At 41.4% G+C, this 15,549-nt stretch overlaps 1 protein-coding gene across 1 annotated transcript in view; it reads right to left on the bottom strand.

Moving 5' to 3' along the window:
• Nucleotides 1-1,723: 1,723 nt before the first annotated feature.
• The window catches only part of TMIE (transmembrane inner ear), a 38,364-nt gene continuing 24,538 nt past the window's right edge, over nucleotides 1,724-15,549 (bottom strand). The window contains exons 4-5 of the mRNA XM_015852985.2: nucleotides 9,118-9,267; nucleotides 1,724-5,667 (exon numbers count right to left, since the gene is read on the bottom strand). Coding sequence (XP_015708471.1) covers nucleotides 5,306-5,667; nucleotides 9,118-9,267 — 512 coding nt within the window. The 3' untranslated portion in view covers nucleotides 1,724-5,305. The remainder of the gene's footprint in view (nucleotides 5,668-9,117; nucleotides 9,268-15,549) is intronic.

Here is a 15,549-nt window from a genome sequence, read left to right as displayed (position 1 = left end):
ATGTGCTACAGAGGAATGTAGGAAGTGTTACAGAGGATCAAATGATAGGTTGTCTGTCCAAACGCCACCGAAGTCCAGCATCATTCTAATGTCAGGTTAACCAAAGGTTCCTGACACCCCTTGTTCTGAATGGCAGCACAGAGCTACAAAGGAAAGGCAAAAATGAACAGGTCAAGCACACAGTGATGCTTTTCTGGAGGACTCACCAAGTTTCTTTGTAAAAGAAGACTCTTCTACAAAATCACAGATTTAAGACCATCTAAAGAAAGTTAAATTATAAAAATCTGCCTTTTTTTTTTCTTCTTTCCCCATTTTCCCTTCACTCTCTTTGAAGCAAAATTACTTCCTCCAGGGCAGTGTATCACCTCTTCACTTTCTCAACAGCAGATTTTGAAAGCGAACATGCATTTCTAACATGGCTTAAATAGGAGCAATTCTATTGTATCCCATGACCACCCTGCAAATAATTTCGTTTTGATATGCAGTTTTATGGTGAGAGAAGACAGCAAAGATCAGGGAGGCTTTACCACTATTATGATAGATCAAGTCCCCAGAGAGTCTTAAGAATGAAATATGCACAAAACCCTGTTTCACAAGATCAGTGGTCAAGTCCTATCCATTGTCCCAGATTTTGCTTGTGACATTAAGCAGACTGTCTTTTGTGCTCCAGTTACCCTGCTTGATGCATCTCAGTCTGCATGAGGGGCTCAGTACGTCAGCAAAAGATGTATTTTCTTCAGCCAGAAAAGATTAGGACCATAAAAATGTTTTGGCTTTTTGTATAGAAATGAGAAGAGTGGGAAACAAAGTGCCAAGTGAAATTGGAATTAGTAGAGAGCTTGTGTTCTCCTTGTTTTTGTATGATGCACCTCTTAACCACCTTAGTGGGCATGGAGTTATGCTTCAAGAGGGTGTTTCGTTACTGAGTATGCAGGTATATGCTCAGAGTGCCTAAATTCCTGACCCTCCAAAATAAAAGGAAACAAAAATAGGGAAAGAAAAGCTTTTGGAAACTCTTTATTTCTTTTTTTTCAAAAAAAAAGGCCAATCATCCCCGTAACATAAACATCAACCATGACCTACAGGTAAAATGTTTCATCTCCAGTCCTGGAAGTATTTGGGGGCTAATCTATTTGTTCACTTGTTAATTCATTTTGGCCACTGGAAAGAGGAAGAGCTTTGTGTCAGGTTTGGGACTCCACGTTACCTGGTGGAAGCAGGGATCTCCCAGTGCCAAGGAATGCCTTGTTTGTTCTCTGTGGGTCTATTGAAGTGATCAGAATGGCATTGGTGACCCAGATTTCTTCCTTGATCCATCTCAAAAGGGAGATGGGCAGAGAGAGGGCAGAGCCAGGACACTGCTAATACTTAAACCTGCTTTATGAAACCAAACAAAGTTGGCTCAGAGTCACGTTGTGTAAGAAAGCACACAAAAAGAGAGCAAAAGGAATATTATTTTCCTTTGAGAGTCTCTGGGGCTGCTTTAATAACTCCAGGGGGTTCCATCCTTCAGAGAAAGCTGTGTTGAAAGGGTATCATGCAACAGGCTAGCAATAGATGTACTGTGGGTGTACAGTCTCCTGGCAAAACAGCAGAAATCTTTGCTCATTTTTTACATCGCTCTTCATCAATAACATAAAAAGTGAAAACAATGGAGGAAATTGAGGGAAATAACAATAATAATAATAATAATAATGATGCCTGAAGTTTATCCATGGGCTTATTTTTTATTTTTTTTTTTCCAAAATAAACCAGGATGAAATTCAAAACTCCAGCTTCCCAGACCCTCCTATTGACCTGCTCATCCAGACTCATGATCCTTACTGCAGCCTTCCGGGGATAGATCAGTTCAACCTTCACCCCCTGAAGGCAATAACTGCATTCCTGATTACTTTTATATCGTTGATGGGATTTTAAGCCAACTGTCACATCTGTTAACAAAAGGAAGGATAATACTGGAAAAGGAAGATGGCTCAGGTAGCTAAAGTGATGCTGTGAAAGTCTTCTTTAGGTCAAGGAAGAGATGTAACTAAAGCCAGGCTCGGTTTAACATCACAAATAAAACAAAATCCATCCAGCACAACCTGCTTTTAAAGTTGTCTCAGATATTGCAAAGGAAGAACAAAGTCCCCTCTAGTGGAGAGCAGGAGATCCTGCAAGTCCTCCCTCAGCATCCTTCTTACCACCCACGTCATGCACACACCACATACTAAAAGCAGAGATATGATCATTAATACCTGAGTGCCTGAGCCTTGAGTCGTAAACCCTGCTTTTGGATTTGCTGTCACACTTATATTTCCGGATAAATTAGCATATCTCCAATTGTGTCATTAATTAATCATTTTGCAAAGCTTCAGAAGCTGTGAATGTAATTTTTTCCAATGCAATTTCTCCATCTGGTGGTGTGAAAAGTAGTTCTCATCTCATTCATTCTGGCCAACGTTCTCCACTCCAGCAATGTTACTTTACACTCACTGAGATGTTCAATACACATCTCACTAATTCTCATCTCAGTAATATACTCACCACTGTAATACAAGCTTGGAGAAAACACACATCATTTTTGGGCCATACTAATACATTTAGTTCCTTCCATGGTTATTTCATGTATTATGACAGGCTTTGTTAGGTGAGATGTTTTCCTGATGCAACTCGCTGTAATGCATTCTCTTCATTCTACTCACACACTGTAAGTGGCAAATAGGAGACAAGGCGATGTACCCATTCAGGTGAGCCTGAGCTGGTCCTTCTTAAAACTACAGGTCAGGGAAGTGGGTCTGCTTGCCCTGATCACAGCTGGATCCCATTCTACACAGGCTTGTACCTGTGAACTGGAGCCTGTAAGATACAGGCATCCACTCAGAACCCAAAATACACAGTAAGCTCAGGTGCAGTAAGATCAGCTGTGCAGTTCCCAGGGACTCAGGCAATGAGAACTGCCTGAAAGCAGGTATTTCTTTTTTTTAATTATTTAATTATTCTCCCTAACTGCTTCCTCCCCAACTGTCCTTATGACTCTTATATTCCCATTTGCTCCAATGGAGGAGAAAAGTCCTTTTTCCTGATCCTACTCACAGCTTGGTAATTGTCCTCTGCCATAAGCCTGTGCAACAGAGACCTCTCAGGCTAAGGAAGGAGCCGTTCTGCCACTTGTGTCTGGCTTTCTACTCATGAAGGGTCTGGAATACAAATCTTATGGGGAGCAGCTGAGGGAACTAGGATTGTTCCATCTGGAGAAGAGAAGGCTCGGGGGAGACCTTATATTTCCTACAGTGACCTGAAAGGAGGGTGTAGAGAGGTGGGGTCAGCCCTTTCTACAAGGTAACAGTGACAAGAGGTAATGGTTTTAAGTTGCGCTGGGGGAACTTCAAATGGGATATTAGAAATAATATCTATCTTGTCTTAAACTGCAGAGATGCAGTGGCACAGCTGCCCAAGGAGGAGGTGGAGTTATCATCTCTGGAGGTGTCTCAGAACAGTGGAGATGTGGTCAGTGGGTATGGTAGGGGTGGGTTGGGGTTGGACTTGATCTCAGTGATTCTATAATTCTCTGATTCTATTTATGCTCATCATGAGTTACGTGGCAGTGGATGGAGATTTAGGGCTCCAAACACCTGTTTGCACATAGGGTCAGAACTGCTTTCTGTATAGAATGCCAGATTATGCCTGGAGCCAGTGAATTGTCAGCATTCAGTCTACTACCAAATAGTTATGTGGCTCTGAACATCTTTCCCATCCTTGTTACTCAAGCTTATGAGTTGGACTTGATGATCCTTATGAGTCCCATCCCATTGGGATGTTCAATGAGTCTAGAAATCCTACAGAATCCCTTCACAAGCTGTAGTGGTTTTGAGGCCTTTCATGAGCTGATTACCTCATTAATACAGCAGAAAATAGTAACCCTTGCATTAAGAATGGGATGGGTTGAAAGGGAGAAAAGAGAAAGGTGCGATGGGACAAGTGAGAAATGTCTTTGCAGGGATATATCAGTTTTCTGTGTGCTGACACCACATTACAGATAGAAAATGGATGGATTCATATAAATCTCACTCAGCGGGGCTTGAGATTTATAACCTACTGGAGATCATAGAATCCTAGAATATTCCAAGTTGAAAGGGAACCACAGGGATCATAGAGACTCATTTGGCTCCCTCCTTGCCCTAATGGCAGAAAAAATTACACTGGTCTATATACTCACAGTGTGCCCGGCAGAAAGGGGGGAGAGAATTAGTCATCATGATAGCTTGCAAACTCTCATTAGTGTGAATAGTTTGTACTGTTGAACCTGAATACTCCATGCTATCATGGCTGCTAATCTTGAGGCATAAATAGTTGAGATATTTACAAAACAAAAGAGAAAATCCACTGCTGTTACAAGAACTTCAGAAAATTCCGCAGGAGGTGAGAGAAATGTGGAAGTGTAGCAAAATCCCTGGCTTCAAATATACATAGGAAGAGAGAAGACATGAATACACCCTGGAGATCCTGAGTTCTGCTGCAACATGCTGGGCTTTCATATCTCCTCTATCATCTCAGAGGGCTCTCGACATCTGCAGCCTCCTGGGAAGAGATAACAAATAGGGGGCAGCTCCAGTTCACACATCACTGATGCAATCTGCCTTTTTATTCCTTGCACATCTTCTTGCAGCTTGATTGATGTGCCTTGCATGAGAAAAGAGAAGAAGGTGGATACGTCTCCTGGGAAATAGGCAGCTTTGTGTCTAAGGAAGTACATTCTTCAGCAGTTCAGAGAAAGAGGCATCAGAGAAGGAAGGAAAGCTTTCTCCCATGTGTCCAAGCCAACTCTCAGGAACCACATGAGCTATGACTCAAAAAACTCCATTCTTTGGGTTTTAGCACTGAGAATTTAATTAATGCCTAAAATGTGCAAACTTCATGTAGGAGGAGGTGAGCGTATGTTCATCAAAAGCCTCTAAGTCTTCATGAAGAGTAAATTTTAACAAACTCCCAATGTCCTCCCATCAATTTAAGGAATGCACATCACTGTCTGCTTCCATGCTTATCCACACACCAGGTTCTCACTTCAGGCTGTAGTTTAGTCCCAGCTATTATCACATAGTGCATATTTTTGCAGGCCACTGCCCAGCAAAAATAAAAAATAAAAAAGGTCAGATTTTCCTTTGCTGGACAAAAAGAGTAGTGACATGGTCTTCAAAATAGAATCAATCTGTATATCTACTGGCACTCAACAGCCTGAGTACCTGGAGACAGCAGGTGCTGTCTGCTCCCAGTGCTCCATCCACACTGCCCTGCCCAAAATACTGCCAGCAGTCTTTCAGCAGGGTCACTTCTTCTTTGCTGGAGCTTTGGCATTCCCAGCAGCTTTGCCATTAGCTTTGGAGCTTCCTCCTGATTTTGCTGCTTCACCTTCTTTTTCACCTTTCTTTCCACCACCTTGTTTCTTGTCATTACTGCCTTTTTCTCCCTTTTCTCCCTTTTCTCCTTTTTCTCCTTTTTCTCCCTTTTCTCCTTTTTCTCCATCTTTTTTCTTGGCATCCTTCCCTTCTTTTTTGGATCCATCTTTCTGGTCCTTCTCACTATCCTTCTTCTTAGAGTCTTTTGATGCATCTTTCTTCCCCTGGGCCTTGTCTACTTTTCCAGAGACAGTGGGAACTTCTTCTTCCTTTTTCTCTTCTGTTACCTGAGCTGTATGTGAGGATGGAAAAAGAAAATAAAAAGGCAGTTAAATTGGACTGACAGCAGATGGGAAGAGAGTAAAACTTTTGCTCCCCATTGGCAAACCCCAGACAAAAGGAAAACACTGTTGTTTTTTGTCCCTACGATTGTTTTCCTCACTGGTAGCATTTTCCATGCCTTTGTTTTGAGCAGATATACTAATGGGGTAAAGCAGAAATGATAATTTCAAGATCTGAGTTGTGACTTTGTGCACTTCAGAACGACAGTCCATAAGCATTTCCCAATAAAGGCATTCAGTGTGGAGCAGCCTCCTTCCAGGCAAAGGAACAGAAACCTCTCTGATGTAATTCAATACAACCCTGGCCTGTTTTTAATTTCCTTTTTTTTTTTTTTCTTTTTCCTTTGATTGGTTTGGATTTTGCTTTTTGCCTTTTTAAAATTATTATTGTTATTTATTATTATTATTACTTTCGTGTTTGGTTTTGTTTTGCTTGTTTGATAGTATTTTTGCTTTGCTTTCTTGGTTGGATTTCTGCGTGGGGCATGCATCCTGTAGCTGAGAGTGGACAGTGGACTGCTGGAGTTTTCTGCTCTCAGAGACAGTCAAGCAGAAGATGAGAGGCTCAGCATGGGGCTACAAATTAGGTTCATCTTGTGTCCTGTCCAGATTTGGCACCATGGTTGATAACACCTTTACTTATGGAAAGTCTTTACTTAGGAATACCTTGGATTCAGTACCCTCATTATCTCCTTTCCTGAAAAGCCCCCATTGTAGGACTCAGATGTGTAAATAAACAGCCACATTAATGAAACTCAATTATCAAGCTTAGCCAAGATGTCAGAATGACCTGACCATGACCAGAAGGATTACTGGTCACTGTTTAGCTTTATTCAGCTGACACTGAGGATATGATGCCAAGGAATGGTGGTGGTGAACTGGATCAGGAGGTAATTTGGTAAAGGGGGAACATTTAGTAAGATGTCTCAACCCGTGCATGGATCCAAACAGCCCCAGACCTCCCTGCTATGGATATCTGTGAAGTCATTTCCAGGTGATGGCAGTGTAATTCATTTGTACATACAGATGGAAGTGGAACAGGACAGACCTTTTCTTACAGCCAAGGGGGAAATCCAGACATCTCATATGAAAAAGGAGAGGAAAAACAAACAAACCAGAAAAAGACAAAACTGACCAACTAACCAATCAAAGCCAACAAAACTAACCTCTCTGCTTCCCAGAGAAATATGTTAGGAACCAGATAAATGCCCCCAAAAGTCAGCTGAGCTGCTCTGAATCAGAAAACATGAAGATTTCCCAAGCCATGGACCCAGACAGTGCATCTCAACTCACAGCAAGGGTCCAGTTCTGCTTCTACCCCTCCCACAGACTGTGAGACAGGGCAAAATAAATTGTTTCAAATATTTTATATGCTGAAATCTAAAGTCTGTTTTCTTTTATGACTCTATAAAGGGCTTGCCACGTACAACACTCTGAACAGTGCACGGAGAGAAATTTGGCAGCTATAGGAATCCATCACAGAGTCAAATGATGCCAAGAAATGAGAGTATTTAACCACTGTAATATATTCATGATTAATAGCATTTGACAATTACAGAAAGCTTTATAGCATTTAATGGCCATTCAGTAACTAAAATCATTCAGGTTGTCTCTTGGGCCTCGGCTGGGTCTACTGGGAACTGTCACAGTGAAAGTACATATATAGTCAATGAACACATACATTATATTTCACAGCCACATAAATCAAGGTGGGCTGCCAAACACCAATGGAGTGACACAGGAGTCCATAACACTCTGTACAGACAGGAATAAAAATAATAGCACAGAGATGAAGCCTGAAGGTTTTCTTACTTTCCATTGTAATGCCTAAATCACAAATTGAAAACCTTCTGAGGTCACAATTCACACTGATCTCAGAAGGAGGCCAGACTAGTGGGTTTGATCACACATGGCTTTTGCATCTACCATTTCAGCATTGACAGATGAGTCAGTCCATTTGGGTCTCATAGACTGAAAACACACAGGCGTTGTTAAGGCACAATTTACCTCTTTCACTTTGGCACCTCCTTTACTGTGAAAGATATCAAATTCTATTTGATTTCACTGTGAATCATAGAATCATATTTTTATATTTTAACACTGAATTTATAGGTTTTCTAGAATTAACAGTTAGGCATAAAGAAGACATAGCAGATGAATGAGTTTGGCTTTCTGCTATCTATAAACATTAGCCTTCATGTTCTCTGGAATCTCGGGACCCTTACAGAATCAGCATTTGGTATTTTGGCCAGGAAGTAAGAAAAATACAATATTAGTACTTTCCACGTGTGATTTCTTATATATTTATACATGTGTTAACTAGACCTTGGGGTGGTCTTTGATTTTGACGTACTTTAATTTAACAGCATGGGCAAGGATTTATTCATGCCAACTGTGTTCAGCTTCAGAGAGCAGTCCAGAGACCATCTTCAGTGTAGGGTGTTGGCATATTCAGGTGACTGAACGCTTGGGAAACACTGAGGTATGTGTATATGCTTACTATTAAGCACACGTTTCTATATTTTGCTGGTGTAGAACTAAATTCACACAGTGATATTGTCCAACTCTTTCATCATTTTCATGAATTGAAACATAATGTCGTGAGTTAAAGAAACTACAGGTCTCTACAAAGATACAGAACACAAGACTTGCGGAGACACAGCAAACAGAACAAAAAAATAAAGATTTTCATTAAAAGTTACTGTGGAAACAGATGTGAAATGCAGAAAGGGAACTGAGAAGCAGAGAGTCGAAGATGTGATGCGTCTCATAGGAAGCCATGGAAAAGAGAAGCCATAGACAGACAGACAGACAGGAAGGCAGTCCCCTAATTTCCTTGTAGGGCCATTTCATCTTCTTCTTTCAGCACAGGCAGGGAGTTGAGAGGTCTGGACTGGACATGACCAGAGAGAGTTGGGAGAGTTTCAGTAGAGCCTAGGGTACAGAATCAGGAAAGGAGAGTGAGAGAAGCAGAGACCGGTGACAGAAATACTCTTGGCCATCCAAATGGGGCAAACCATTTCTGGGCAGTGTGAAGTTTTAATAACATTTTTTCTTCCTACTGACGCATACCTCCAACCCAAAAATTGTCCCTTAAAAGGAGTCAGATTCTTTGGAATTTTTAAACATGAAGTGCAAAGGAAGAACCCTGACTTATACTATTGGAGAAACTGTCCTCTTCATCTAAATGATTGTATCTGCTGCCACATATGCTGCAGGTTTAGAATAGCGCATGTGAACAGGAGAGACTTACCAAATCATGCCAATATCTTCATGGTTGTGCTCAAGGAGCCATATTGACTTATATGTAGGGAGGACCTAACCCTTTCCATTCATGCATACAGAAAACAACCCCAAATGAAGAGACAGGTCTTATGTATAGCTGAGGGTGTGGAAAGTACCTCCAGGGATCTCTGTCAGCTCATTGAGTGGTGGCACAGTATCCAGTTTGTCTGCGTATGTCTTGGCTGCTTGCCGTTGAGCATATCGTGCCTCAATCTCTTTCCTTGTCCGGGGAATCCGGCACTTGAAGATACAGCACAGGGTAATAACTAGGAAAGAAGAAAGAGAGGCAAGAACATTCATCTTAGATGAGCAGATCTCTGTTTAGCACTGGTGTCTTTAAGTGAGAAGCTGGATCCATTTATATCACTGGAAGTATCCATCTGAGGAACAGAGTCACACAGTTTGAAGAAAATTGCTTATCTGAAAATAAAGAACTCTTACACTTCAGCTGAATTATGGTAAAGAACTGAGCATGTCCTCCTAAGCTAATGTGAAATGTTGCTTTCAGCCATATAAGCCAGGGCAGTTTCTGAGCATAAGCCATTGGTTGTATTTTCAAGCTGTAGGTTTCATAGAATCATAGAATGGCTTGGGTTGGAAAGGGCCTCAGAAATCACCCATTTCCAGTCTCTGCTGTGTGCTGGTTGTCCCCACCAGCTCAGGCTGCCCAGTACCCCATCCAACCTGGCCTTGAACATCTCCAGGGATGGGGAATCCACACTTCTCTGAGCAGCAGTGCCAGTGCCTCACAACCCTCTGTGTATGTATCAGTACACATCAGACTACTTTTAAATATGTGGAAGGATTTAACAACATCAACAGTTTAAAATCTTTATCTCTTTGGAAAATGGCTGTGGGAATTAAGATGTATTGTCATCCTTCAGCAACATGCTAATGCTGGAAATTTCTGATGCCACGTCTTAGACATCTATTTTCGTGGCAGGTAGATCTCTTGGTTATGGATATTCCTCTGAAGAAAGCTATGAAGATAGGGAACACTTTAAGCCCTTCAAAATAGATTCAGAACAAGAGTTCAGTCTATGCCTTCATTGACTTTTATCCAAATCCATTTGGGGTAGGTCAAGAATTGAATCTAAATCTCCTAAATCATGTTCTTACTATTTCATTGTGCTTCCTTCCATGAGCTTGGCTTGTTCAGATGACTTAAGGATAGAGCTATTCATTCTGCTTCTAGAAAGATATATTTTTCATTCATTCTCAGAACTACACATTACCTAAGAATTTCTATCTGCAAATCTAACCATGATTTGGGCAATTCATTATAATGAAATAGCTTTGTTGCATAGAGTAGGGCTTTGTTAGCTTGATCAAATAATTTATTCCATGTATAACCTCTGAAAACAACAAAGCAGAACTTTAGGGAAAAAAGGTAATGAGGCATTGAAACTAGTAACCATGCAATTATTTGGCCCATAGCTTTGCTCCATGTAAAGAAGCACGTGACCTCATGGGCAACATGAACTTTTGAGTTGCTCTTTCCTGGGCACCTTTATAAAAGGAAGGTCAATATGAGTTCACCCATTCAAGCTATCTTAATGCTTAAACTTATTTATATGCCTTGTAGAAACAAATTCTGCAGAGGGACAGCAACTTGAGGGCAGAAAGATGTTGTATGGTCAGTTTTACATCCTCTGCCTCTCACCTTAACTGGAGATCTTTCATTCTGCATAATCTCTATGAGAAAATAGCAGGCATCCAACTTTCTACATATTTAATCAGTCAAAACACCTGATCTGGCTTTCTATTTCTGTCATGAGCAAAGCATCAGGCATTTGGGACTAATCCAAGGAAAAGGCAAAAATAATCAGTTATGTTTGGTTGCAAGTGTAAGATTTTCTCATTCACCAGGAGTAAAATCCTTGTGCAGAGTCTGCACGACACCATCACATAGGCCATTTTGTTGGTGTGTCTATTTCTATCATATAAGTTTGCCTTGTGCCAGTCCAGCCTCTTCTAAGCAGAGGATCATGTTAACCAGGAACAAAATCTACACAATATCTTCATATAATAGAAGAGAAAAGGAAAGCAGAAAACCACCTTTTTTAATGCTTTAGTTGAGACTGGTATGAAGCTACCAAGCAAAGTGCAGCAGGTCCCCTATCCCTTTTTGCTGCCAAAAACATCACTCCCTTTAGGCAGTTTGCTGTGCAGGCTCTGTACTGAAATCACATTCAGGGCCATCTAAATGTCACAACAGAGTAAGATGCCCAGTGCTTCAGTGAATTGCCTAGAACAACATGACATTGTAATAACCTGCAATTGGGGAAGCAATCAAAATGCTTTTATCCCTGGTCTTCCACAAAGGTCAGCAGCAAGCTGAAAGCAACAGAGCTTCAGCTTGTATCACAAGAGAGCAAGGTACCCATAAGGTGTTACAGGCAGCACAACATTAGCAGCTTGCAGGTGGGTAATGTGAGCACATGGGAAAGGCACATGGATGGCTCTGCACTGATTTTCAGGGCTGTTTTGCCATGCACCTGGCTGGAGAGTCAAGCCTCACTGCAAACAATGGGTGGCACAGCCCTTCTCATGCTGGCAGACAAATAAAACACCCAGTAGTTGGGCAAAGCCAAGCCAGGAATAAACATGTATTTGAACAGTGACAGAAAGCAGGGAAGCAATTTATTGAGAGGAATAGGGTGCGTGCTTTTTCTCTACCAGCTGTTAAATCAGGATCCATTGTTTTCCTAAAAGCATTCTGGATTTCAGCTGAGTTGGAAAATCCTCTCCTAAGACTTGAGAAAGCACCACATTTCCTGGGGACTGATAAACACTGAGATTGTCAGTTTTAAAGTAAAGCATAGAGAGATGAGTCAATGTCCTTGAAAGTCAAGAAGCCTGCTGCTATCCCAGTGGTTGGCTTAGCCCTGGGGGAAGGAGTAGGAGCTGTTGTATCTCTCACAGATCCACTCTTCTAAATTACTAAGAACAAAAGTGGTTGTTGCTCCACGGCAATCATGAGCTGGGCTTCTCTGTTTAACTTTCTGTACTGAGTTATAAGGGAATTATGTTGTCTTGGGGAGTGAAATGATTCATAACCAGCCACTGGGGGAAGAGGGTTATCAGAAAATAACAGAATGCTATTTCTTATCTTCTTCTCCCCTGCAGGTTCAGTGTGAGGCTCAAGGACATGCAGAGGAATAAGTGTTCAACTGAATGTCATTATCTTTTACAACAATAGGCAAGTGAATAAGATTTTGGTACAGGGCTTTAGGACACTGAGGCTGATGCCAGGCTGACAGCTGGCTGAACATGAGCCAGCAGTGTGCCCAGGTAGCCAAGAAGGCCAGCAGCATCCTGGCTTGTGTCAGCAATATTACAGGAGCACTATTAGCAATAGCAGGAGCAGGAGGTGATCGTCCCTCTGCATTCAGCACTGGTGAGGCCACACCTCAAATTACTGCATGTTGGATTTCTGCTTTTCCATCCAAGTTGGACAGGAGGCTGTAGAATTCACCTGCACTTGTTGGCATGTCTCAAAGATAAAGGTGGAGATCAGAGTCTCAGTTGCTTTAAACTGCTGTGTTTACTGATGGAGACCAATAAATATCTTTACAGGATGACTGATCTTGTATTAAGAAATATATTTAAGGTAGATCTGATAAATCATCTTGTGCACCTGCAGTCCTCCTGTTAAATACAAACAGAGCTTGATGTTGACCACCGACCTCTGAGAGTTATGATCGCCTGAAGCAAGACAATCTGAAGCAAGAGGCCAGAAAATATAATCAGAGATTTACACTGAAGCATACAAATTATCCCTTCAGAAGAGGTGAATCTCATCCTTTGGAATGAAAGAGTGAAGTTCTCATCCCATATCAGAAGTCTGGAGCCACCTTACTATCACACGAGGATTGTTTATAAAGAGGATTGCTGTTTAAAAATACCCATTCCCATAAGATAACATCAAGAATTGGATTGCACTCTCTTCCATGAGAACATCAAAGTAATCCTCTTACAAAAGCTTAGTACATGTCATGGCATCAGCTGAGCCTATTAACTGATGAGCCCATGCTCTCAGGGTAGATGAATTACCATATAAAGCACTACGTAAAACCTGCAGTAGGGTAATGATTGCAATGAAAGTAGCTTAAAGATTTTGTTTGAGATAAGAATGGGTGCAGAAATCTTAACTGCGACTCAGTTGAATAGAGATAACCCGATCACAAATAGTGATTACTTGATCACTTTTGAATCTGAGTCTGTAAGATGAGGCAGCTGGGGGACTCATCAAGCTTGGATGTGATTGAGAAGATGTTCTTATGCTGTTCTTCTGCCAAGCACAATACCAACTTGAAGCCTTGAATGTTTGTTAATACCATGCTTTAATCATATGCTATCAAAAAATATGAAGCCTCAGTCTTTCATGCCAGGATTTCAATTTTCATTTCAATGTTTCAAGAAGGCTGAGAAGCCTTCACAAATGCACCCTAAGTCAATCAATGTCTTAACATCTGTCTGATGCTTAAATGAGCTCAAAGCAATCTGCCTGAGATGTATTAGAACCAGGGATGGTCCAGAAAGATATCCAGTATAAAGGTACAGGGAAGGTACTGGATATTCTGTATAAAGCTTGAAGCAGTGACATCATTCATGGTTTCTCCACTGTCAAACTACAAAATGCAAAAGAATTATAGAATCATAGAATGGCCTTGGTAGAAAAGAATCACAATGATCATGCAGGTTCAACCCCCCCTGCTGTGTGCAGGGTCACCAACCAGCAGCCCAGGCTGCCCAGAGCCACATCCAGCCTGGCCTTGAATGCCTGCAGGGATGGGGCATCCACAGCCTCCTTGGGCAACCTGTTCTAGGGCGTCACCACCCTCTGGGTGAAAAACTTCCTTCTGATATCTAACCTAAATCTCTCCTGTCTCAGTTTAAAACCATTCCCCCTTGTCCTATCACTATCCACCCTTCATAAAGAAAAGACAGCCTGTGCTACAAAACATAGTGGGGTCATTTTCAGTCCTCTCCATTGCAGATGCAGCTGAAAGAGCAGTGAGAATACAGGGAAGAAGGAAGAGCAGAAGAAAGATGAGTACTGATACAGAAGAATGAGGAGTGAGTATAGGTAAAACAGCAGAAGACCAGTACAGATGCTGGGTCCCTGTGAGTCTCTTTATGGGGTCTCTCTGTGAGTCTCTATGAGTCTCTCTATGGTGCCTCTATAGGTCTGAATTAGGAAGACTGTTCTGATCCTGCACAATGTATTTTCTTTCCACTGTGATGATCCCAGCTGACAACGCACCAAACAGTTTTCATTGCTTTTGTCAGCTTGGTCATGCAAAATGTAACTTTTCAAGAAGGAAACGTATTCTGTGGTCCTTTATGAATAGGATATTTTAAAGCCAGCTTTTTGTGAGCTGTGATGGCAAAGGAAACGTCGTTATTGATATATTCTGATATATTATATATTATATATTCTTCAACATATACTAAAAAAACAAAAAACCTGATTGGGGAAATCGTAGACTATCCCAGGCTGGAAGGGACCATAGGGATCATTGAGTGCAGATCCTAATAATGAGGAACTCTGAGACTTGACCCTTTCTTTTTTTTTGCTATATTTCCATTTAAAGTGACAGGGGTCAATGTCTTCCTAATGTCCTTATCTATTCACACTGGAGGAGCTGAGAAGTGGCTTCAAACAACCGAAATCCCCTGGAAACATGTGAAGCACCGAGCAAATGCTAAATACTTAATTTGCACCATAAACAATTGGGTGCCCCTGGTAAAATAATGACTGTGTGTTCACTCCCATTGGCCTGAATTAAAATGTTTTGTTTCTTAACTGAAGCGAGCAAAGAATATACACAAAGGTCTGAAGGGAGCTATTCTGGCTTAAACCAAACATCCACGTGGCCAAGTTTCTTTATTCACGGTGTCTTTCCTTTCTTAATGGAATTTAGCACATCAACAGCAACACTTCTAATTTAGCTGAGAAGCAAACTTAAAAAGAAAGAGAATAATAAAAATAAAACCAACTCAATTCTCTTAGGAATTAGGAATAATAAATACCTTCTCCAGAGATACTCTGGTCTGCTATCTTAGCACAGCTATGACTGAGACCGGAACAATCTCATAAATTGGATGGAAATTGGCTGCAGTACACAGTAGGTTTGTTCCCTTTGAAGCCGAAAAGATATAGTCTGCCACTGAGGCATTTAATTAACGTTTAGAAAGTAGCCTGTGCTACTTTGAGTTAATGAGGCAGCCACTCCATTGTTAATAATGCAAGCAATTAATGCAGATGTATTCAATGGCAAGCTAACTGCGGCACTCTTATTTGAATGCTTTTGAGAATGCAGGAGAGCTGCTCACTATCTGATTGAGATGGTGCTTTAAGGGAAGAGGGGATGGTAAAGCTGTTCAAGTCCACTTTGGAGCTAAGATGATAGATGTCCCATCCCTGCAGGCATTCAAGGCCAGGCTGGATGTGACTCTGGGCAGCCTGGTCTGGTGGTTGGTGACCCTGCACATAGCAGAGGGATTGAAACTAGATGGTCACTGTGGTCCTTTTCAACCCA

This window comes from Coturnix japonica, chromosome 2 (genome assembly GCF_001577835.2).
Source record: "Coturnix japonica isolate 7356 chromosome 2, Coturnix japonica 2.1, whole genome shotgun sequence".
NCBI lineage: Eukaryota > Metazoa > Chordata > Aves > Galliformes > Phasianidae > Coturnix > Coturnix japonica.
Note: the sequence above shows the minus strand (reverse complement) of the source record. Positions and strands in the feature narration are given on the sequence as shown.